General features: G+C 37.1%; 1 protein-coding gene across 2 annotated transcripts in view; it reads right to left on the bottom strand.

The window, feature by feature from the left end:
- The window catches only part of LOC129512947 (cytochrome b5 reductase 4), a 97,227-nt gene that overhangs the window by 15,549 nt on the left and 56,446 nt on the right, over positions 1 to 25,232 (bottom strand). The window contains exons 11-16 of one of the 2 annotated variants that reach the window (XM_055330544.1): positions 22,192 to 22,332; positions 20,360 to 20,509; positions 17,438 to 17,588; positions 17,041 to 17,127; positions 7,364 to 7,528; positions 2,049 to 2,576 (exon numbers count right to left, since the gene is read on the bottom strand). In XM_055330544.1, the coding sequence (XP_055186519.1) occupies positions 2,522 to 2,576; positions 7,364 to 7,528; positions 17,041 to 17,127; positions 17,438 to 17,588; positions 20,360 to 20,509; positions 22,192 to 22,332 (749 nt within the window). In that variant the 3' untranslated portion in view covers positions 2,049 to 2,521. Of the gene's footprint in view, positions 1 to 2,048; positions 2,577 to 7,363; positions 7,529 to 17,040; positions 17,128 to 17,437; positions 17,589 to 20,359; positions 20,510 to 22,191; positions 22,333 to 25,232 lie in introns of those variants that run through there. The other variant, XM_055330543.1, reaches the window with a different exon arrangement.

Below are 25,232 nucleotides of genomic sequence, written 5' to 3'. Positions count from 1 at the left end.
GAACTCCATCCTACAACTGCAAGGAACTGAATTCGCCAACAACCTCAAAACGCCTAGAAACACAATCTTTTCCAGAGCCTCCAGGGAAGAGCGCAACTCGGTGGATGAGCTAATGTCAGCCTGGTGAGGCCTTCAGCAGAGGCTCCTTATGCTCAGACTTCTTCTCACCCATAAAACCGTGAAATAATAAATGGGTGTTGTTATAAGCAACTAAGTTTGTGTTAATTTGTTCTGGCAGCAATAGAAAACTAATAAACTTTTTTTTTTTTTTTTTAAGAAGCAAGCAAGCAAACAATTCTTAAGCAAAAGTGACTTTGAATATAATCCCCTTTCCTCATTGCAAACATGTGATGTAGGAGTCTTGGAGTTCTTTGATCAAAAAAAGTTACAAAAAAAAAAAAAAGTTACAATCTATGCCCCTCAGTATAATATGGCTGTCTACAAGGGGAGACGGAAGCTTTATGTAGGGCATTTTCTCTCCAGGGCTTTCTGGAAGACTCAAGAGTGGAGAATGGATTTCAGTGAGATCAAGACTCTAACCAGGATACTGTCCTACTCCAGTTGAGGAATGACAGGGGAGAGTGAGCTAGTGTGTGGAAGTCAGGTTGGAGAGGGAGACATCCATACTGAATGGTTCTGGAAGGGCCGGAGAAGCAGAAGGTAGGTCCAGTGAATCCAAGAATGCAAGAGGAGAAGGGGACTTGGGGAGAGATGCCTACAGTGGGAGTTGAAGATGGGGGGCTATGGAACATCCATGTGGCACCAGGAGGTGCCTGGATATTGAAAGGTGAAGCTCGGTGATTCTCATTTAGAGACTCCAATTTGGGAATAATTAACGTATGGGTCCAGAAGATGCTTATGGATTTCCTTTTGCTTTAAAATACAACAAGAGGAATGAGGAAGAGATACATATAAAGAGTGACAAACAGGATTTTGTGCGCTTGAGGTAACTAGAAAAGGACTGGAGAGAAATGAGGTTAGAAAAGATGAGAAAACTGTTGGCTGAGGTGGAATTAATTGGTATATTTACAAATAAACTACAAAAAAGGTATGCCCTAAAGAGTTCATGATCTCTTTTAGAGAAGAAAAAATAGGTGTTGGGGTGGGACTGGGCGTGGGGTGGAGAAGGTAGAGAATGTTCCTGTTTGCCTCCAGGGAGCACTGCCAGTCAGGGTAGCTGGATCCTGCTGGGCCCAGTGAATGTCAATGTGGGTGGAAATGGCTGCAAAAGCCGGAGGCACAGGAAATGAGTCCCCCAGGCACCTGCACACGTGCAGCTTCATAAACTGTGAGTGTCATCTCAGGAATGTTAATAGTGTGTTCCTCTTGAATATATCATTCAGTGAAGATTTTAGCTATTTCCAACATCATTTTCAGGGAATTTGGAGACTTCTCCCAATCCCTTTATTTCTCTGAAAACAGTGCTGCTGTATTGGGTAAGATGGAAAAATCTAAGCTCCTGCAGTAGCCACCTAAGCATTCAAGAGCTTCCTCATGAAAGTCACAGTGACTTTTCTTGATACCCTTTGCTAAATTCCAATCTGTGAAAGTATTTGAAGGCTGCCTCTAAGCAGCAGGGGCAGACGATAAATTGCCTACACACGGGGCTTCCTGCTGAACTGCCAGCTGTGGGGAAAGCAGCCAGCCAGGGAAGGTGGCATTTAGGACACAGTGTTCCTCTAGAAAGGCTCAAAAAGAATTAAAATTTAACTCATTCTAAAGCATAAATGATCATTTTAGGTCTTGGGACCAGATGCCACACTTTTGTGATCTTTCCTGACACCTCTAATTTTGGCTAAGAATCAAAATAGTTGTTAAGGTTCTCTCAAACTCTCTGACGCATCTAATGTCTAATCAAAACCGTATATGTGAAATGTCTCCAGGATCTTATATTGTTGCCTTTTAATTCCCTTTAGATGGATATTGTTGCATTTAAACACATTTCTACCACAAGAATTAAAAAGTACCTGAGTACTTTTATTCTACTCTGTATCACTGCCACACACACACACACACACACACACACACAAAATGTTTAGATCACTTAATAAGTTATAACATTCCATGTTTTAATAGTAATACAAGGACATAAATGATCATTTCCTGAGTTAACAGTGCAATGTAAAATTTAATCTGTATTGCTAATAAGACATTGTACGGCATAGAAACGTGATCAAAATGATCATTTACTTTATCATGTCATAAAACACAAGAGCTTACTGTAGAACAGTGATACACTTTAAATGGTAAGGAAGTTTGTGACTCATCACAAAAGACTCCTGTATAGACTTGTTGCCATGATTGATTCCAGGTCAAAGATCAGTAGTAAAATAAGTTATGGTACAAAATAAAGTCAACAAGTCATCTATACTGAAGGAATAGTTGATTTCATTGAAGAAACGGAAACCTGGATTCTAGCTGACCTTTTAGTTGGTATGTACAAAAATGTTCTCTTAAAAAATCCTAAATAATCACAAATTTAGACAAAAACAGTTGAGTAAAGGACAATGACAGCTCTTCATTATGCTGTAAAACTATGGATCTCATCTTTGGAAAAGTTCAGATCCTGCAGCAACCTAAAAAACAAATACAAAGTACGTGATCCTTTGGGAAAATGTTTAGAAGAGGTAAGACCAAAGTTTACCATTATAACCATAGTGCTTTTCCATTTTCCCTCCTTAATATGTACTTTCTTCAAACAAACAAACAAACAAAAAAAACATTTCTTAAAAAAAAAGAAATTATCACTTCTAAAAAAACTAACATCATTTCTTAAGATCATCAAGTATCTAGTCAGTGTTCAAATTTTCAATTGTCTAATAAATACCATAATTCTTTTTTTTTTTAAAGATTTCATTTATTTATTCATGAGAGACACAGAGAAAGAGAGAGAAAGAGAGGCAGAGACACAGGTGGGAGCGGGGGAGAAGCAGGCTCCATGGAGAGAGCTCCACGTGGGACTGGATCCCAGGACTCCGGGATCATGCCCTGAGCCAAAGGCAGACACTCGACCCCTGAGCCATCCAGGTGTCCCTAAACACCATAATTTTAAAGTCAGTTTAATGCCAATTTAAAGTCTACTCATTGTGATTGGGTGATGTCTTTTAGGTATATTTTGATCTAGAATATCCCTTCTCTCTTTCTCTCTGTCCTGCAATTTCTTTGTTGACAAAACCATATTTTTAAGTGCTGAGAATCCCAGAGTCTTCATTTTGCTCCATCTTTGTGGTATACTTTAATAATATGTTCCCATGCCCTCTTTTATGTTCCTCTGTCCTCTCTCTTTTTTTTTTTTTAATGTTCCTAGTCCTCTTATTTCCCACAGTTTAATAATTGGATCCAGAGGCTTTCAAATACAGGTTTGATTCTTTTTTGACAAGACTACTTCGTTGGTGGTATTCTTCCGCCAGGAGGCACATAATACTTGACTGCCTCTCTTTCTGGATGCTAACAACCACTGCTGGTCTACATACATATCCATTAGTTCATTAGTAACTGAAGTTGTGATACTACTATAATTCTTCATTTATCAGCTCAGGAATTCTACAGAGAAAAACAAACTTCTGCTATATGCGGTTACCCAGTGGTACAGCTCATACAAGACAGAATAAATGCCTGATTTCCCCCCCCTTTATTCATCAGTTTTCAAAGTAAGGAACTGATCCCCTTAGCATTCTATTTTCATTCTCCCAAACTGAACAAGACAAGCAGAAATACTCTTAAGTACAATTCAATTTGGAAAACACTGAGACTGAAATCTTAGAAGTACCTCTGTTTAAAATGCTGCTGAAAACAGAGAAAGGTAAATTCCATACGATTTCACTCATGTGGAGTTTAAGAAACAAAATGAACAAACAAAAAAAGAGAAAAAATAGACCTTTGAATACAGAGAACAAAAGGGTGGTTGCCAGAGGGGAGGTAGGTGGGGGGATGGGTGAAATAGATGAAAGGGGTCACAAGTGCACTTATTGTGATGAGCACTAGGTAATGTATAGAAATGCTGAATTATTATATCATATAATGTATATTATATGTGTGAAACTAACAGCAGTGTACATTAATTATACTTCATAAAAATGGTGAAAATAAAAACATTTATTTAGTACTTACTGAATATAGTCACTGTACTAAGCACTTCACATGCCTAGTATTATTTTTTATTCCCTTGTACAGGTGAGTGCACTAAAGCTTATTAGAAAGGTTAACCGGCTCTAGGACGCCTAATTAGTGTGCAAAATGACTATTAAGTGGTAGAATTGGGATTCAAACTCAAATTAGAAGCTTCTACACATACATACATATTCAAAGTACCAGTATGGTACAGGAGTCAGAGGGCCAACCTGGTGTAGCAGTCACACCTCTCGCTGCTTGGATTCATCCTACCTTTCCAGCCATACATGCTGCCCCTCACTGGCGAGTGGCTTCATATTGACCACGCTAGTCTAGATTTTTGAATACTTGCATCCTCCATGTGTTTATTTGGTCCTCTGCCTACCCTGCCCTTCTCTGCCTCCGACTGGCAATGTTTTTGCCATCATTTAAAGAACAGGTCTTGGGCAGCCTGGGTGGCTCAGTGGGTGGCCCAGGTCGTGATCCCAGAGTCCCGGGATCGAGTCCCACATCAGGCTCCCTGCAAGGAGCCTGCTTCTCCCTCTGCCTGTGTCTCTGCTGCGCTCTCCCTCTCTCTCTCTCTCTCTCTCTGTCTCTCATGAATAAATAAAAATCTTTAAAAATAAATAAAATAAATAAAAATAAATAAAGAACAGGTCTTCCTGACCATGCAGCTCCTCTCTCTCCCAATACACAGCCCAGGTAAAAGTAAATTGCCTCTTCCTGAATTCTCATGACACTTTTCTTTTACTTTTCATAAGAGTGCTTATGATATTCTGAGTCATATTTTAGTTATCAGTGTATGCATCTGTTTCTGCCACTAGACAGTGTCAGCTTCAAAAGCAGAGACTGTTTTATTGATCTCTGTAATAAACAAGTGGGTATTTAGTAGATGAAAGCACCTTTACTACGCAAGTAATTATCTTGCTCTTTATCTGTATTAAAATAAAATCCATTTCGGAGTCCTCCTCTGTTATCATATCATATAAATTTAACAAAATTTCACCAAATATGGACAATATGTTTGAAATGTTTATACATATGCAGCAGACATGAGATTAACATGAGATTAACCTTGGAGTGCCTTAAGGAGTGGGCATCACAGAGTCACTTTTCAGGATAGCAAAAACTGTGACATATTAAGAGACCCATGTAACTGCCAAGTAAGAGATACACAACATCCATTAAGATGGTCAAGGCAAAAAAAATCAAAGAAACAAGAGTCCTAAATTAGGTGTCACAAGGGCAGATGCTATGAATTGCAAGTATAGGCACTCTTTAGAGATGTTGTGGATTCGGTTCCACACCACCACAATAAAATATTACAACAGGGCAAGTCAAATGAATTTTTTATTTTCCAGTGGATATAAAAGTTATATTTACATTATACTCTAGTTTAGTAATTGTGCAATAGCATTACATCTAAAAAAATGTATATACTTTAATTAAAAAACATTTGATGGCTAAAAAAATGCTAACCATCATCTAAGCTCTCACCAAGTTGTAATCACTGATCACAGATCATCATAACAAATATAATAATAATGAAGAAGTGTGAAATAGTGTGAGAATTACCAAACCAAGACACAAAGTGAGAAAATGCCATTGGGAAAATATGGACTTGCTCAATGCAAGGTTGCCACCAACCTTCAATATGTAAAAAATATAAAAAAATAAAAAAGCAACATCTACAAAACACAATCAAGGAAAGAACAATAAAATGAAGAATGCTGTGAATCAGGCTAAATCTCACAAGGCAACTCCATGTAGCATGTTCGAAGGTGAGCAAAAGCAGAGATCCCTATATAATGATCAGTAATACTCCTGAGCAATTCCTGGCAAGGCAGTTAATGCAGGACAGAAAGATTAGTGCTAAGGTAAAGCTGAGAAACTAAAGCTGTAGAGATTACAGTCAATATTAAAATGTGACCTTCTATTCAGTTCCACACATAGAGGCTCCGGTGTGCAAGGAAGTGTGCTAAGCCTTGCATGGAATGAGAATGAGAATGAAGAGCCCACAAACAGCCCCACCATTCACGGGAGAAAACAACCCACTTCTTTAGGAGGCTGGACCAGGGATTCGTCCTCACTCAGGTAACTGTGCTAAGTGGCCTTTAAAGACAGTCTCTTTCAATGCTGAAGACTACAAGATTCCCATCATGTAAAAGGCTTATTATGCTACGATCTATAAAGGAAGCATTAAGATACATCTAAAATGGCAGTGCCAGTAAAATAGAAGAATGTAGCTTTTAGCTTTTTTCTTTTTTAAAAATTATTTTACTTCAAACCACACTGTTAGTCTTCACTATCATTTTAATAGTCATGTTTTAGCTTTGAAAGCTTAAAAAAGTTTAAATCATAATATTTTTTAAAATTTAAGTTGAGAGTGCTTAAACAAAAGAGTATTTTTCTGAAGGCATTAAAATCGAGAAATACACTTAAATTTAATTAAAATACTTTTAAAATACAACATGGAGAGAAACACTTCTCAATGTCTTTATCTATTGAGGTCAATCTTTTTCTAAATTAATTCAATTAAAAAACAAAATAGAAAAAAAAAAAAAGGCAAGAGAAAAAACTATCCAGAAAATGTTAGGTTCGGTCATGTATCAAATAAGGATGAACAGGACATTTAAGGCAGTCATATTTTAAAATCACCTAGCCACCCAATCACAGCGACATTTAACAAAATATTTTAAAGTTTCACTTTAGATTTAAATCAGAGCAAGATGAATTTTAAATAAGACGAACACTACCACTGATATTTCATTATCCATAGCCAACTCTTAGTCTTTGCTTATTTATGTCCTAGTCTCTCCTTCTGTCTTGCCGTCTGGCTTTCAACTGCTGGAATTTACTAGCTTTTGTCTAATTGCAGAGAATGAAGAAAAGTCGAAAGCTACAGTGAGATGAACAATGTTTATTAATTACCATATGTTAGAAAGCTTTGGTGGAAGAAAAGTTGAATCCAATGTCCCACATAAGACTGTGGCACCAAACCCATGAATCTGTATCCACACTGCCGGTCATTAGCAGAGATCATCATTCACATCTAACCCCATGCATAATCCTGGCCTCCAACCTCTCACCTGCATGAAAGTTAAAAACTTTACTATCTTCTTAGGCTGTACCAGACTATTACAGTGTAAGTTTGTATGAATGGGAAGAACAGATAGCTAAGGCTATTGCTTTTCATGGAAGATTTTCATTTCACAGTGTTGGGTATTCTTTTCCCTAACACATTGCTACTCACCTTATTCCTTGTTCTGTGAATGGTGTTGGGCCACAGATGCAGATGAGGACTTTGGATCTGTCTAAACTTCTTTTCAGAAATTCAGAAAGAAGACCTGGTGAAATGTGTCCCTGCTTGCCATTCCACTCAGAAGTAGGTGCTGAGAGAACAAATTCAACCTGGAATCTAAAGAAAAGAAACATTTTTTAAAAGTCTATTATTTTAAACATATTATTAGTATGTTTCAAGTTCATGACAATGTTTTCTTTTGTTCCCTTTGAGAACAATTTAATACCTGAAGATTGATACACTTGCTAGAAAAGCAACAGAAGAGATTGTAAGCAAAAATTTAACAAAACCATATAGGTAACTCCATATTTACTAAGGATCAGCTTTTGCTACGGATAAGAAGAGTAATCTGGCATTATTTACTGAGTTCCAAGGGATCTCAGAGAACTCCACATTTCTATTAATAATCTGCTTGTATAAATCACAGTTCAGAGCAATTACGAAAGACATGTGCATTTTAATCTCCGACCTGAGCTTCTCCAAGGAGTTCCAGACCCCAGAGAGCCAATTTGACTACTTACTATTGCTGTCTCACTCACTTCAACCTCAACTTGTGATCTCCCTACCCTACACTTGATGTTCTCCTTGTGAATGGCACCATGGAACTTGGTTGCAAAGGCCAGGAGCCTGGGATTTATCTTCAGGATCTTTCTCTGCCTCACCTCCCATATGGACAACTTCACCAAGTCCTAGCTCCTAACTAGGTGTCTAGTTGTCTCAGTCTTCAGATGCTGCCCATCCTTGTTCTTCCTATAATGCTTCTGTCATGCCCTACTCTTTGGTTCTCAGCTCAAGCATCATTTCCACAGGGTGAAGCACTACAGCCCATCAGTCCTCTGATATATGTGTTGGAGAAATGTCTTCCTTTCCCTTTTCTTCAGCTTGTAAATATGTGGTCATCAAGACGATTATTCTACTGACGTCTGCCTTCCCTGCTAGATCATAAGCCCCATGAGAGCAAGGGCCATGTTTGCTGTGGCTGTCACTGCATCCCTAGGCCAACACACAGGAGGCACTCAAATACTAAGAAATGAAACGTATGAAAGAAAAAGTAAGAATTAAGATGAGAAAGAAGAACATCAAACTAAATCTCACGATGTAACTACAGACAAATTTTTCCCAGATTTCTGTCATGTTAAGTGAACTGCTGGTAAAGGATCATAGTAAATTACAAACTTTCTCCAATGTAGCAAACACAATTAATTCTTACCATTTTTTATAGCATCAGATCAAAATATTTTCTACATTTTTCCGGGGAATAACTGAGGTATTTTCTCAAGACTAGCAGAAATTAATCATCCATTCATGTCAATCTTAAGAAAGAGCAGAAATAAACATTTTCTCTTGTGAAGGGGCCTGGGGAGCCAAATAACAGAAACAAGATGTGGCTGGTGCTGCTGCCCTCACATTGCTGTGCTGCAGCTGCGATGAAGTTCCCCAAAACTGATGAGCACAAAGCAGCACACACCAACTCAGAGTGCCTGCCAGGGGTGAGAGAACCAGTGCTAGCTCTCACCCAGACCCCAGCCTCTCGGGCTTATTTGTCCATTTAGAACAAGGTGGAAGAGCCATATAATCTCTATAGAAATTCTGATTTTATATTTAAAAGCCCTACAGAGTTATGTTCTATTTCTTACCTTTGAGGCTCCCATGTAGTTTTAGCAGCAATACAATCTACTCTGTACAAAACAGTTTCCCCAAATACTTTCACTGATTTTTTCCTTGCTAGCATTTAAAATGAAGATAGTTTTGGATAATTTTAGCTAATTCCAGAATGTAGTATTTGTCTACTGCTCCAAGAGGGCAGAATCCTTGTCTGCTTTATTTAGTATTGTATCCAGGCTTGGCTTGAGGTAAGTGTGCAAAAATGCTTGATGAATGACTAAAGAAATGTATTTACAAAGAAGGCATACTGGCCAAAACTAAAAAAGAACAAAGTCATGTTGGCATCTATGAAATCACATTAAAAAATTTACATGAATTCGTAAGTACATTTTTCTGGGAAGACCTTTCACTGGATTATCAAAGGAGACCCAAAAGCAGCTGCAGAACTACTATCTTAAGACATTTCCAATTACACAGAGACAACTAGATAAAAGACAGCAACTGTATTGTTAAACATAAAAATGTATCTTCTCTGGCTCTATTTCCAACAAGTCTGTCACTGGAATAAAACTGCTAAGAAATATAAACCAATACTGGTATCCCTCTCATCTGAAAAAAAAATCATAATTTTCCTTTATACTGAGATGTTTAAGAGAAAAAAAAACAAACCTAGTCATTGGCATACTTTCTGCAGACATCTAGTAACGGGTAGTAAATAACTGTGATCCTAACGTAAACAGTGAGAACGTCTTATGCATTTCATATTTGTTCACACACTGCACTGGTCCCCTGGCCATAACTTTTGGGCACTCAATGGAAAACGTGAACAGCAGTCACCTGAATGCAATTTTTATGTGTATTGTAAAGAGGCTGATGTGCTGCTTAACCCCTTTACAGGAACTAAAAGAGCTTAAACTGGAATAGGAACAATACCAAGTTAAGACTCAAGAATACTTTTAAAAAAGGATTCCTTCTTACCATATCAAGATATAGATGGTTACTATGGAATCCTCTCTTCTGGATTATTCTGAAAGAAGACCAACTTAGTATCTGAAATAATTAGAGCTTTGAGGCATAAGGGTAAATGTCCTAAAATTCCTTTCTGTCCTATGATTTCAAAATGCAGGAAAGGACCAGAACTCTTGAAAATGTTACCTGAAAACAAATTTAGATAATCCATAAAGTGAAATCAACATAAAAAGAGAGTGAGAAAAAAAGATCTGCTTCTGGGGAATGCCTGTATTGTCTAAATGTCAATGGAAGTAAATAAGCTTGTGGAAAAAATTATTTTAGAGGAGACTGATAATGATCTGAGATGAAAAATCCTGAAATATAAATATATTTATTCAGTCTAAATCCCATGCAGAGCCTGCAGTCATCCAACAACCCATTCCCTCCCCTCCAGCCAATCCACTTCCAAAAACTACTTCCTTCACATTTCTTAGACACGTCCCCTACCTTCCTATATTTACTGCCACAACTACACATCAAGCCCTTAGACCTCTTGTATAAGTAAAAGACTGCTCTAATACCACGAACCCTAATCTATCTGACACATCATTGCTATATTAGTTCTCCTAAAAACCCCAATCCCATCTTACAACTTATTGTTTACAAAGCCTCTGTGATTTGGCACTGCCTAGAGAAAAGTATTTCAGGGTATTTGGGGCCTAGATTTCTATAGATAAAGAAAAATACTACTACTAATAATAATAATAAATAAAAATAAATTAAAAATAAAGAAAAATACTAGATGATATGGTATTTGTCTTTCTCTAAGTGACTTATTTTGCCTACCATTATACCCTCTAGATCCATCCATGTTGTTGCAAGTGGCAAAATTTCATTCTTTTTTATGGCTGAATAATACAATATGATTTCACTCATACATGGAATTTAAGAAACAAAACAAATGAGGAAAGAAAAAAAGAGGAGAAAGAGAGATGAACCAAGAAGTTTGTCTTAACTACAGAGAACAAATGGATGGTTACCAGAGGGGAGATGGGTAGGGGGGTGGGGAAAATAGGTGGTGGGGATTAAGAGTACACTTATCACGTTGAGCACTGAGTAATGTACACAACTGGTGAATCACTATATTGTACATCTGAAACTAATACAACACAGTAGGTTAACTATACTGGAATCAAAATGAAAAACTTAATAAAAAGAAAAAGAAAAAAGCTAGAAACAGCAGGAAGACTTGCTATATGCTCACAGGAAAATAGCTCGCAAAATAAATAGCTAGGGGCTAAAATTTCATAAAATATACATATTATGTAAACGTATATCAAAATAAGTCTGATGGAACACTATTAGTCTTCCAGATATTAGTGATAATCCACAAGAAAAAGCTAACCTATCAAATGAATTTGGGACTACTGGGTTAAGAAAAGGTATAAATAGATTTCAAAATTTCTCAGAACCTTGAACATGCTAATTTCACAGCAAACCTTCAAAGAGGTGATATGGTACACATTGTTTCTCAAACTTATTCATTCACAGAGCCCTTTAGAGGGGATCCCATGAATATTTCAAAAAATACATTTCAAGAAACCCCAAATGAGGAACATCTGGGAGGAACAGAGTGTTTCAGGCTCCATGTTAGGGGCCCATATCCTGAGCACAGCATAGGCTAGAGAAAGAGAAAGGGGTTTGGGCACATTTTCAATTTACTTGTGCCTCTGAGGTCATTAGCTTTTGCTATCTCAACTGGACTGAAACACTGCTAGTCCTAATGCGGACACCAGAGTACAGAAACATAGCCAGTCATTACCTAGAGAGCCTGTTGGTAATAAAGGGAGACGAGCTTACCATGTTCTTGGAGCTTCCCATGTCCACTTCATAGATACTTATTTAATATATGAATTACACTTAAGGTCTCTCATTCCCTGATTTTAACCTATTCTGTTTCTTTGGCTGATAGTGATCTAAAAGATGATTAGAAGTGATCACCAACCACTAAGATTCCTTCTAATATAGATATGGTTTTGTTTTTTGCAAAGTTATTTCACATTTTTCTCCATTAGGCTCTGTATAGAGTTCAACAAAATTGGACTGTGCTCTTTTGGTAAATCACTCAACATACTGGTCCTCATGTTTTTTTAAAAGATTTTTATTTATTCATTTGAGAGATAGAGCGAGTGAGCACAACCCAGGGGGAGGGGCAGAGGGAGAGAAAAAAAGCATAGTCCCCGCTAAACAGGGGACTGTAAACAATGATGATGAAGCAGGTTCCATCCCAGGACCCCAGTATCATAACCTGAGCTGGAGGCAGATGCTTAACTGACTGAGCCATCCAGGCGCCCTTGGCCCTCATGGCTTTTTGCTCCTAAATTCCTATTACCCAAATTACTTTTCCTGTTCACAGAAATGCTAATTGCTTCCCAAAGCCCAGTTCAAAAACCCCTTCTTCCCTGAAGCTTTGCCAACCCCGCACTCACAAAAACACTCTTTCCTCTTCCTAGACCTTTCTAACAGGATTTGTTCATCTCATCGCACAGACTTCACAGTTACTGCTGACCTTCAGAACTTCTCCACCATGAGGGTATCCTTACTCACTCTTTCCCAACATTAAGCACATTTTGCAAATAGTGAGCACACAAATACCTGAAGTGGTGCACGTGATCCATTGGTGCACATAACAGGGTACACAATCCCCTGTCCATTGTGGCCCACTTCTTTGCCGCTTGGGATTCCTTTCCCTCTTTCGCTTTTGCTCTAAATGTTAACCTCATCCTTTCTAAAGGAAAAATAATGACCCAACATATTAAATGTGTGGGGTATAATATTCTGTGCTGGGTACTTTCTAGAGGCTATTTGTCAAAATGTTACCAATGGCCTTGGTATTCTTTGACCTTATGATTCTTCTGCTGAATTTTTACCCTGCACAGAGAGGTACAGAACAACTTCTAATCACTATGCCCACCAGCGGGGGATTGGTTAAATATGTCATGGTATGCTTACATGACTGAATATAATGTAGCTATGAAAACTCATAGTATAGTGCAGGTTTTCCCAACTAGCACTACTGGCATTTGGGGATGGATATTTCTTTGTTGCAAGAGGCTGTCCTGTGTACTGTAGGATTTTAGCAGCATTCGTGGCCTCTACCAACCAGATGCCCTCAGTTGTGGTGATAAAAAATGTTTTCAGACATAAATGCCTGTGAAGTCATGGGGATTAGGGTGAAGAGTTGACGTCACAGACAAAAATTACTCCAGATTGAGAACCACTGGTTTAAATATACACAGAATAGGTGTAATACACTAAGTAGAAAATGTAGTTATAAAATGTATAGTTAGTGGGATCCCTGGGTGGCGCAGCGGTTCGGCGCCTGCCTTTGGCCCAGGGCGCGATCCTGGAGACCCGGGATCGAATCCCACATCGGGCTCCCGGTGCATGGAGCCTGCTTCTCCCTCTGCCTGTGTCTCTGCCTCTCTCTCTCTCTCTCTGTGACTATCATAAATAAATAAAATTAAATTAAAAAAAAATAAAATGTATAGTTAGTATGACTACATTATTTAAAAAATATGAAACAAAAAGGATGAGTATGCATAAGAGCATGCGTGTTGGGATCCCTGGGTGGCGCAGCGGTTTAGTGCCTGCCTTTGGCCCAGGGCGCAATCCTGGAGACCCGGGATCGAATCCCACGTCGGGCTCCCTGCATGGAGCCTGCTTCTCCCTCTGCCTATGTCTCTGCCTCTCTCTCTGTCTCTCTCTGTGACTATCATAAATAAATAAAAATTAAAAAAAAAGAGCATGCGTGTTTGTGTGTTAGAGCCAGAGGTAGCTTTACTAAAAGAAGGTTATTTTCTCTAAAAATGACTGCTCTGAAGGGGAAAGAAAACGCTGGTTATATTTATATATTACAAAATATTGCCCAGAAGTCAATCTCATTGTCAAGCTATCCCACCCCTCAAAAATCAGTCTGCAAAAGCTGAGAAACTCACAGAGCTAGGGAATTCTGCTGAGATGGGACCTTATGCATAACACTGTGCAGTAGTCAAGAGAAAGATGAGTGAAATTCAATTTGCATTCCAGTTTACATAGTAATTAGCTACATCTACTACCATACATGTTTGCCTTCTGTTTTCTCTCAATTTTTTTAAGGAAAATAAATGTGTGGGATTTTGCTAGATTTGAAATGTTGTGAATGGAGTCTTACCTAACTGGAGTTAAGAGTCAAGTGTAATAACATATTTGGAGAAAAATCAAGTAAGCGGTTTTCTGTTCAAATTTTATGCTTACTGGAAACTTGACTGAAACAGAAATATCCAAAAAAAGTACTTATGATATACCTGTGTTACAATTCTATTAAGTTTAGCCATGTAGGTAAATAAAGAGGTACATTCCTTGGATTGCATGAGAAAATAAGCCAACACAGTATGCCTGTATTATATGGGCACATGGTAGAAGCTCACGTTTTTTTTTTTCACATGTCTTTAATGAATAAATGAATGTTACAAATATGCTAATTCTGGCTATGTACCTACTATCTCACTGGCCCCCATGCCCAAACAATTCTATGACGTAGGTATGGATATCCCTATTCCACAAATGGAAAAACTGAGGCCTAAAATGCTAACTGAAATACAGATGCGACCAACTAAAACAACCTTAGGTTAAATCTAAACTTTCACTTTCCTTTTCTGTGTGGGACTCAATAATCAATCAATAGTGCTACAAAACCCACCAATAAGTCCTGAAGCCAGGCTTCTCATAAAACTTCAGAATACGGTAACATTCCTGATAAACATGGCAAAGCCATCTCTATAAGCATAGCCAGCCTTTTTGTTTTCCAATGAGGGCCTGACAGGAGTCTCCAGGGAGCATAAATTATATGCTAGAAGTCAGTGCCAACACAGTGCTTCAAGCAAGGACAGCTATGTCTCTGGGAAGAGGAAGGAAGGGGTTAGTGAGGAGGCAGAGGGAGGGAGAGAGAGGGGGAGAGAGAGAGAGAGAGAGAGAGAGAAAGAGAAAGAGAAGGAGTGCACACACAGGAGCCCACAGCAGAGCAAGAAGAGAAAGAGAGGGTGCAGAAAAGGGGAAGATAAAGGCAGGCCAGAAGTCACAACACATCACTTCTTTCTGCAAGGTGGAGAGTAGGCCTCATCTGGTGAGAGCTATTAGAGCCAGTCATCCACATGTGAAAGAAAAGGGGTCTTTCTCCTTGAGTGTTCATCCTCAACATTCTAGCCTACAAGATCCACCAACCCAGGTTACTAGAGACCAAAACAAAACAAAACAAAACAGTGTATGTTCAGAGGCTGTCAACACATTTCTTTATACCAAATACTTCTTAAATCAAGTTTAACTCCTATTGAAAGACTACAAGTACAATGTCTGTTCATTAAAATCATAGTAAATGGATCTTCTTATATAAGGGAACTATCTTAAAGTATAACTTTATCAAAACACTGCCAGAAATATTAAAAAAAAAAACACCTCAAGTCAAAAAGCCCAGCTATGTTGTTTTAATTATTTTAAATGTTTGTTTAGAAAATGGGAGCTCATACAGGTAATACAGATATGAAACTCATGTACACAGAGTTCTTCTAAACCACAATTCAATTATCTGAAGCAGGGCTTCCCAGTTTTCAGAGTAGTTATACAATTTTCTCTAATTCTCGCATTAGCCTTATGAAATAAGTAGGAAAGGCATCATTATTTTATTTTGAAGATAAAGAGATGGGCCCAAAGAGCTAAGTAATTTTTGAATAAGTTTCAAGCTGGTGAAGAGTAGAATGAAAACTAGAATGTAGGGCTTCAAGCTTTTTGATTCATGCTGCTTCTAATTTTCCACTTTGAAAATAGTGAAAAACACACTTGTAAACCCAGGAATTTGTATTTCTTTAAACCATGCTTTGAACTGCCATATAGCTACCTAGATATAGAAAATACTCTTAGGTTTACGGTTTTAAGTATGTAAGAAGACTAAATAAATACTTCAAGGATAAATAAGTTCAGGTCATCCTTAATTTGTGAATGTTATTTATGAAGAGAAAAAGAGAAGGAGGGCTAGAGGAAGGAAAAGCCAGTGGTGGCCAAGCATTGCCTTAGATAGGATACTTCCAAAGTATTCACAAGAAAAGGAGCCCCCCCCCCCAAAAAAAGAAAAGGAGCCCCAGAACAGCTGTGTTTCTGATGTCTTTAATTCCAACTTTCAAAAGGCGTAGAGTTTTATCTATACTATATGATCCTCTACATATTTACCTCAGATATTTTGTGTGAAGTACTTATGAAGTCCAGAATCTCTTAAAAATAGCTTTAGAAACCTTTGGAAAGTATGACACCTAGTCACATTCACTCTTCTAAAAAGTTCCTTCAAAATTTCTTACTGCTTTTAAATCTGTTTACGGGATATGAGGCATATGCCCATTTCAATCATCTTATTTCAGCTGACTGTACTAGGGCTTTTTGCAATGAAACAGATTTCCGTACTTTCAATTTCTATCACAGTTCAGCCTGACTCAAACTTTCTTCCATTGCCTATCCCACCATTTCCCAAAGTGTGCACTGGGGACCACAGCCATTAAGTATTAATGTAAATAAACAAAAATGAAGAAAATCTTAACCATGTATAAAGAATCCCCCCATCTTGAAAAGTCACAATGGACATTAGCATATGAAAGGCCCTAAGAAATTCCGTAGTAAAGAAAAATATTTTTTGCTTTGTCCATCTCATCAAATTTATTTGATTTGTACCCACTATAACTAGAAAATCTTGAATTATCAAATTTCTATACCAGATCATTTTCAATGAAACCCAACTCAGTACAGGTCACACAAATGTAAAACTCAGTATATATTTTATTGATACATATATGATGTCATATTAATTATCAAACAAGATTTCTTTGGGGGAGAGGTCTTAACATTATTTACATTGAAAGAATTATTGATTAGTTTATTTTGTCTTTGAAGGAGCTTCCTGGCCAATTAAAAACTCCAATCAAAGGAGATAAGGCCTAGACTGACTATACATTTTTGAATATTTAAATACAGAGCTATTACCAGTTTGATACCTTTTATCTTTAAATGCTAATTTCTCCAACTGGCTTCTCCAAATTATATCATCCTCTGTTTTATTGAAGAACATCAGCTTCACTTTCCTTAAGAGAAAAAACAACAACAACTCAAAAAGAACTATTTCGATTACATTTAAAATATGCATGAATGGAAGAGTCTAAACATAAACGGGCATGAAATGCTTCTCAGTGCCAATTAAGTAACAAAAAATATCAAAAATAAAAGAATCAAGTGAATAAGACAGCTAGGACTGGAGGACGTAGGATAAGAAATGATAAGTGAGGGAATGAGAATATGTCTATTAAGGTCTACTGAGTATTTAATTAATTTAGAATACCTTATACTAAGCTAACAGCTTCACAAAGGACAGTAATTAAAGATAAAATTACATACCTGAGACTGGGTATGTTAGTCAAAGCATAATTCAGTATTTTAACCATTGGTGTGAAGCCTGTTCCAGCTGCCAATAAAAAGAGATCTTCTAATTCTTGGAACTGGGATATTTTAAAATTGCCCTCAGGATTGCTTACGGAAACAAAATCTCCTAAACAATGAAATATAAACTAAATCAGAAAAAAAAATCAGGGAAACTGAGGTTAAGCTAGTTGAATTTAGAACACCGATGAGTAACAGGGTGAATGCATAACATTCAGACTACACCTTAGTTTTTAAAATGTATAAGGAGTTTTGGGAATAATCATTAAGCCCCCAAGTATGTTCAGATTATATCATTCTAACCAAATTAATAATGAGGTTTCATTACACTCATTTCCCATCATCATTTTCCCAAACCACCTGGAGCCTTTAATTTACAAACTACTGACAAGTATTTAAGTATAAATTATCAGTAAAGGATTGATCGCTAAACTAAATTATAAGCACCTCAAAAGCAGAGTCCATGTATACCTGTCTTGCACAGTACAAGGTGGAGAATATACACTCACTACTTTCATATTGATTCTTAGCCACAGCAACAAAAATAAGAGAGAAAATGGAAATAAAAATGTATTCTAAAGTCTTATGTTAGTAAATGTGCTAACATCACCTCCATCAAATCTTTGAAAAGACCTACTGATTAAAAGAACAGCTGTTCTGAATTTAATGTCTATAAAAACAAAGACCAGAAACTGTACTTAGAGCATTCAATCTAGAATAAGAATATTTGAGAAACATTTTTTCTACAGTGCATTTGATATAATCACTATGTATCACTCATATAAGAGAACTGCCTTTAGGACATTACAGAAATTTTCGATGTAATTTTAAAAATAAAAAATACAGTTAAACATTTTAAAAACAATTTCAAATACTTTGCTTTATTATTTTTAATGCTCATAATATTTTCCTTCTTGTCTATAGTAAGCAGGATAGTAAGAATCTTTTAGTAACTGATGAATTAAGTATTAGAAAGGAACAGATGCTCCCTGTTCAAAAATCAAAAGGACCATAAGATCAGAATATCTTCAGGAAAAAGTCAGCTGATTGTTTACTAAAGGTGCCTCAAAGAATGATGTTAACTTGATAACTCTTGTCAGCAGTCCAGTCCTTCGAATGTCAGAAAACTGATTAGACTCAGGCAAGGTACCTGATTTTAATCCAGTTCACAAGATAAAATACACCTGCCAGAATGGCAACTGATTTACAGAAGGCAACCCTCACCTCGTGACCTGAACATTACACACCACATCCAGGGCATCTCATTCCCAGTATCAGAACATTTGGAAGTCCAAAACAGTCATATAACAGTCGCTCAATGAACATGGAATTGAAACAAAGAAGCGGATAATTTCATAGGGTAGCTCATTTAGGCCATGATGAGGCTTCATGAGTTATACTACCATGCTGGTATGTCATCCTCTAAGTGACACAAGTATTTGTACTACGTCTAGCTCCCCAGGAGGAAGCTGAAAAAACACTCTAGTCCTTTGGGCTTTCCTTTTCCATGCTCTAGGCTAATTCTCCACCCTGCTCTTCACACTATTTCTATAAATAGGTTATGAGAACATCAGTTTAGTGTCCACATGCTATATTACAATCATGTCAGTCTACCACAGGATGAACCTCACCCTCACTAGATTTGCAGGCATTTCAAGATTCTTTAGGTTCACATTTATATTCAGTATTTTGATTTATGTAACCAAAGAGGACTAATCACATCCATTATGTATAGACTGGCTTAACTTTCAGAAAGCAACAAACTTTCTTTATTTTCAAATTTTAGTGATCTACTTCACCGGTACCTGGATGTTACTGCGAATGCTGTGTTAGAAATAGGAAAAGCACTTTTACTGTGAAACAGAAGGCAGTGAAAAGTTGAAGATACAGAAAAAGGGACAGAATTAAGAATAGGGGTCTTGAAATCTTAGTAAATTTCATTATAGTCTTTTTATTCTTCCAGAGTACATTTATTGAGAGCCTATTATGTGCCAAGTGCCATGCTAGGTACAGGAACTACAAAGATAAGTTAAGATGATCTTTATCCTCAACCTCAAAGTTACAGTCTGTAAAGAAGGAATGTTATTTATTCTTATCCTGGAGCTATGAACAAAATGTTCTCCTGAGGGGCTCAGTAGAAGGGAGGCTTCATAAGGGACTGATATTTTGTTTGGGTCTTTAAAAAAAAGGCTCCTTGACAGGTAGAGAAAGGGGTGATGGGCATCCTACGTGAGGCGCCTGCACGTACCTATGCATGAGGATGGCAAATTTGTGGGACTCTGTGCAGCACAAGCACTCTATATTTATCCTAGTAGTTACAGCGAGAGAGGAAGCTGGAACAATCATGAAAGTCTGTGTAGGCCATGCAGAGGACTTAATGAGTTAAGTGATGGATGCCCATCGGAAATTTCAAAGCTGCAGAACAACATGATTAAATGTATCCCCAGGGCAGTTGGAAACGCAGATAAACAAAAAAGAGAAAGACATTGTTAGAGGCAACTGCGAGAGAACAGCGGTCATGAAAGAAATGATGAAGGCTTGATCTGACAGGGTGGCAGAAGGGATAGGAAAAAAAAGAGAAAAAAGCCACTGGGCAGCAGACTCACTAGAACTTAGTGGCTGACTGGACCAGGAGGGAGAAGATGAAGTCAGAGGTAACTCAGGCCTGCAGACTGAGCCAAGGATGAATAGTGAGGCTGTAAATAATAAAGATGAGGAATGTGGTAGTGAGGATAGGTTGGTGGGACAAAGAGAATATGACTTTGGTAGTAGACATGTTGAGTTTAATTATTTGATAGACTCTCACGTGTACATAACTAGAGGACAGTATAACATGGGATTCAATCTAGAACACAAATGAGGTTTATAAAGAATACCAACCAATCTGAAGATGATCAAGCTCTGGTGTGAAGAGTCCAGCAGCATAGATTTTGATCAACAAGTAGATGTATTTATTGTTGAGAACTGGTTCCTTGAGCTCTGAGAGTAGGAAATCTGATACAGGTGTATATGGCTTCACTATTTCAGTACCTAGAAAAAGTCACGACAAAGAAATTCAATTCTAAAAATTTAAACAGCTCTCAATAAAGATGAAACATTCTAATTTTATGATGCCAGCAGTACATATTTAAAACAGTATTTTTAATGTGTATATAACTCTAACTATATTTTCTATATATACTGTATATGTGTGTGGATATATATACATACACACACATATATATGTATGTATGTATATATATCCCAAGCCTATGTGTGCTCAAATAATTTACACAAATCAATACTTTACCCATCATATAAACAATGTATTTTTATTAAGTGTGGCATAAGATGATAGAGATTTATGGTAATGAATTTAGACAACCATCTGTTTTATCGGAACATAAACTTTATAATGGGCCTACAGAAAAAAAAAGGAACCAAAAGTTTACACAGAGATGTAAGAAGGTATTTACATAATAACTTTAATTATTCAACAAATTTTTAACAATGGTTACTGATGGTCACTGGGATCATTTGGGTTGAGAAGGGGAAGAATTTCACTTTTTACTTTACACATTTTGAATTGTTTTAACGTTCTGATATGTGATACGTTACTTTGGCAACTGAAGGAAAATATGTTAATCTGACTACTTCTAAGAATATAATATTAAGAAAACAGGATAAATTTAATAAGAATTGATGTTATATTTTAGCTAGCCAAATTCCAAAGAAAGAGGAGACACCACACACTGGAAAGACCAACATTTATTTTATATGTGGCTCTGTGTTATATACATAATTCATCTACCTGTAAATGATAAGTCATCAACAATAACTGCACTAGGGAGGATGCCAGGGATTGAATGACAGCCTGGCAGTGGTGGTGATGTAGAGAGGAGCTCCCTAGTGTCATGGTAACATGCTGCACCTACCAAGTTCTGGCTGGCAGTCAGCTGGCCTGACTGATGTGAGAATGTGACCTTCTGCAGCTTTGAAAGACCAAGAAAATGGTAGATGTGGTTAAGAAGGGTATTTAAAACAAGTACATAAGGTAACTTTAGGATGAGAATGAGGGGGAAAATTCAGTCAAGAATATCTTCAGGGATCCCTGGGTGGCGCAGCGGTTTGGCACCTGCCTTTGGCCCAGGGCGCGATCCTGGAGACCCGGGATCGAATCCCACATCGGGCTCCCGGTGCATGGAGCCTGCTTCTCCCTCTGCCTGTGTCTCTGCCTCTCTCTCTCTCTCATTCTATGTGACTATCATAAATAAATTAAAAAAAAAAAAAAAGAATATCTTCATAGAGCTTCTTATTCCAGTGGCATATGTAAGGAAATCATTTATAATCACCTACTCATTCTGAAAATGACACAATCTGACACGGTTACTAAGATATAGTTTATGTGTTGCTGGTAGTTGTCTCCCCAAAGAAACACTTGGGAACTCCCTCACCTCTTTCCTTTACAGTTTCCTGAGGAACACATTACAATGCTGATGGAACTCTCTCTCTCTGACAGTGGCAACTTCTCTGTTCCCTAAAGTGATGAGGCATGGCTATGGTTCCCACATGGAAGAACATTGGATCTACAAACCTGGAATTGGGCTATCACTCACTCAGCTGACAGAAACCTGTATTAGTAACTTAAATGGTTACTTCCTAAAAGGACAGTACTGATTTGAAACTGCTCGTAAGTAAGGAACATGTTTCCCCAAAGCCTCTATTCACCTTACCTGTAATAGTTAGCTTGAGGTAAACATGTTGCCCAATGGGCACCTGAAGGTGAGTGCTTGGTGGCAGCATCAAGCAGAAAAGCTTCGTATCATGAGTAACACATTCCTTGGAAATTAACTGGCACTTTCTGTAGTTTAAACCTAGAAAGCAATTCATTTTCTTATTGATGAATAAATAAGAAGTAACACTAGACTCACTAAGTGAAAGCAGAGACCCAGCTTCTATGCTTTAGCAAGCTTAAATATCACTAAATAAAATGCCTGTTGTGCTTTAAAAATTTATCAGGAGTCTGAAAATCTTACAGTCAGAATTTCATTTTATTTACTGAAATATCTATTTTCTAAAACCTACCAATACTTTTATAGTTTGAGAAACAAACTTTATTGAGTCTTATTTTCTCATGTCTGTAATTATAGCATATTAAAAGCATTACATTCTAAGAAATTAAAACCTAATTCACCTCTCCATCAATTCACTTTTTAAAAAATTTCACCTTTTAAGCTTTATATTCACAGCTATATAACTACATTACAAATGTGAAAAATATTTGATAATCAAAAAAAACTACATTCTAAAGTCTTTTCTTACAGAGTGGTCTTGGAATTCAAATATTTCAGGTTTAACAATATTAGTGCTATTAAATAATTTTAGAAAAACGTCTTTGATAAATGCGGGAAAAATAAACATTCTATTTCTCTATGTGTATGAATGAATTATAGAGCTTTTTAATTCTCAAGAAATGATTAAAACAAAAAAATAAATTTTTATGTTAAAGAGTGTAAGTTTTCATGATCTGGAAAATTAATTTAAGTGAAAAATGAAAATTCCCAGTTTGTTCTACTAATATACAAATAAACAAAAGAAACAAACTGTTTCTATTCATACTGAAAATATTTGAAATTAATATCCCAAGCTCAGGAAATATACATTATTTGCATACAGAGCAAATAATAGCATTTAGGTTAGAAGAACTTGTTACAGAAATTCCAAAAGCATTAATATTTTCACTTACAAAACTCTTGTGAACATAAACAGCATGCCAGACCAGACTGATGATATTGGTTTATTTCCTTTCTTATAAAACAGCATTTACAGAAATGATTAGGAATCAACTCTGATAATGTATTTCTTTTCCTAATTATCCTCTCTTTTTTTCTTAACCTAAAAATATTTAAGTAGGTACAAATTTACTCCAGATCTTAAATATCTAATAATCAATGGTTTGTGGAAAACTGAAATTCACTTATAATCCTAAGAAATCATTTTGGCCATGGTTTCACCCAATTCTCTTCCTCCCTTGTCCCTTTGGGCCCTAAAGACCCTGGTCACTAAATCTTTCCACTTGTTCCCATGGTAGCCCTGTACACACATACCTTCAGAGTGTAGCACTGTACAGCAAAACCAAAGGGCATTACTGAAGTCACCTCATTTTTAGTGCCAGCATGTAGCTTAGACCAGATTACAACTAAAGGACTCACTGTAGTTATCCTAGAACACCTAATCCAGTATCAGACTGACAAAGGATCAATGAACAAGGTCTCAGCTAGAAGGAGAAATGAAGGTTCAAATGATCTCCTTGTCCTTTCCTTTCTGGGACCCAGAGTGAGAATAAATCAGAGACCCACATATTATATGTCTAAACATTTGAATATATATATTTACAAATACCACTTTCATGTTTGGGCCACTCTGAAAGAGATGAAAATAAGACAGCAAGATGCCAAAGCATTGCATGGTTCCTGAGTACGCACAACTTCATGTGTGCAGGGTAGAAGAGATAATTTAAGAGAACAAAGCACAGGGAAGTTTTCTTTGCAGTATTTCTCTATTTATAGTAATTTTGAATGCTTATTATAGACAGCAAAGAAACATGGATGTACAGGCAAATGTTGGGGAGAAGTGTGAGTGTAGCTCTTCTTACACCTGCAAGGTCTGTTCCATTATGAGCAAGTAGCTTGCCTGTGGAATCAGAGGCCCCACAAAAAAAAAAAGGCTGAATTAAATGATTGCTTACATTGTGTCCACAAGCATATTTATGAGCACAGACAGTACCTCAGAGTGTGTGTATGTGGGTGTGTGTGGGCGTATAATGTGTGTGGTGTTTGCAGTTAAGAAACTATGACTAAAGTATGAGTCAAAAAATAAAAAATAAAGTATGAGTCAAACCATGCAAAATTGTCAGCTTTCTAGGTTAAAAACTGTAGGATATCAGCAATTTTATATAGCTCAACTTAGATTAAAAAGACAAATTCAATACATATATTTAACATATAGGTTTATATGTGGCTGCTGACATCAAAATTGTTCAAAATTTTTAAAACTCTTCTTTATGATTTTGTATCTTGATATTCATTTACTGAATTGTTTGTTGGTAAATCTATAAAACTAACTTTATCTGGTGATCAAAGTCCCCACAGTAAAGGCAACTGCAATTAAAATAAAATTTTAGGTTGGATACAGAAATAGTAACCCAATTACCTATCAGTTTCTGACCCTTAATAGACAAACAAGTTCCTCAGCCACACACAAACACACACACACACACACACACACACACACACACAATTTACTCATCATTGTCACCTTTGGGGGGAAAAATGGGAAGCATGCAATTTATAAATAGTAGTCTAGTTCCACTGATATAGCTTAAAATATCAAATACAACATTTGGATTAAAGGTAAAAATAAAATAGTTTCTCCTCTCTAATTATGTTCTTTGCTCTATTTTAATCTTTTGTATAAGTAAATCCTAGATCTGATATGAGAAGGTTATCACATTAAAAGCTTTCAATTTGGGATCCCTGGGTGGCGCAGCAGTTTAGCGCCTGCCTTTGGCCCAGGGCGCGATCCTGGAGACCCAGGATCGAATCCCACGTCAGGCTCCCGGTGCATGGAGCCTGCTTCTCCCTCTGCCTATGTCTCTGCCTCTCTCTCTCTCTGTGACTATCATAAATAAATAAAAATTAAAAAAAAAAAAAAAAGCTTTCAATTTACAGGGCGCCTAGGTGGCTCAGTTGGTTAAGTGTCTGCCTCCAGCTCA

The sequence above is a fragment of the Nyctereutes procyonoides genome, unplaced genomic scaffold, assembly GCF_905146905.1.
Source record: "Nyctereutes procyonoides isolate TBG_1078 unplaced genomic scaffold, NYPRO_anot_genome, whole genome shotgun sequence".
In the NCBI taxonomy this organism is placed as follows: Eukaryota; Metazoa; Chordata; class Mammalia; order Carnivora; family Canidae; genus Nyctereutes; species Nyctereutes procyonoides.
This window is presented reverse-complemented; position numbering and strand designations above follow the sequence as displayed.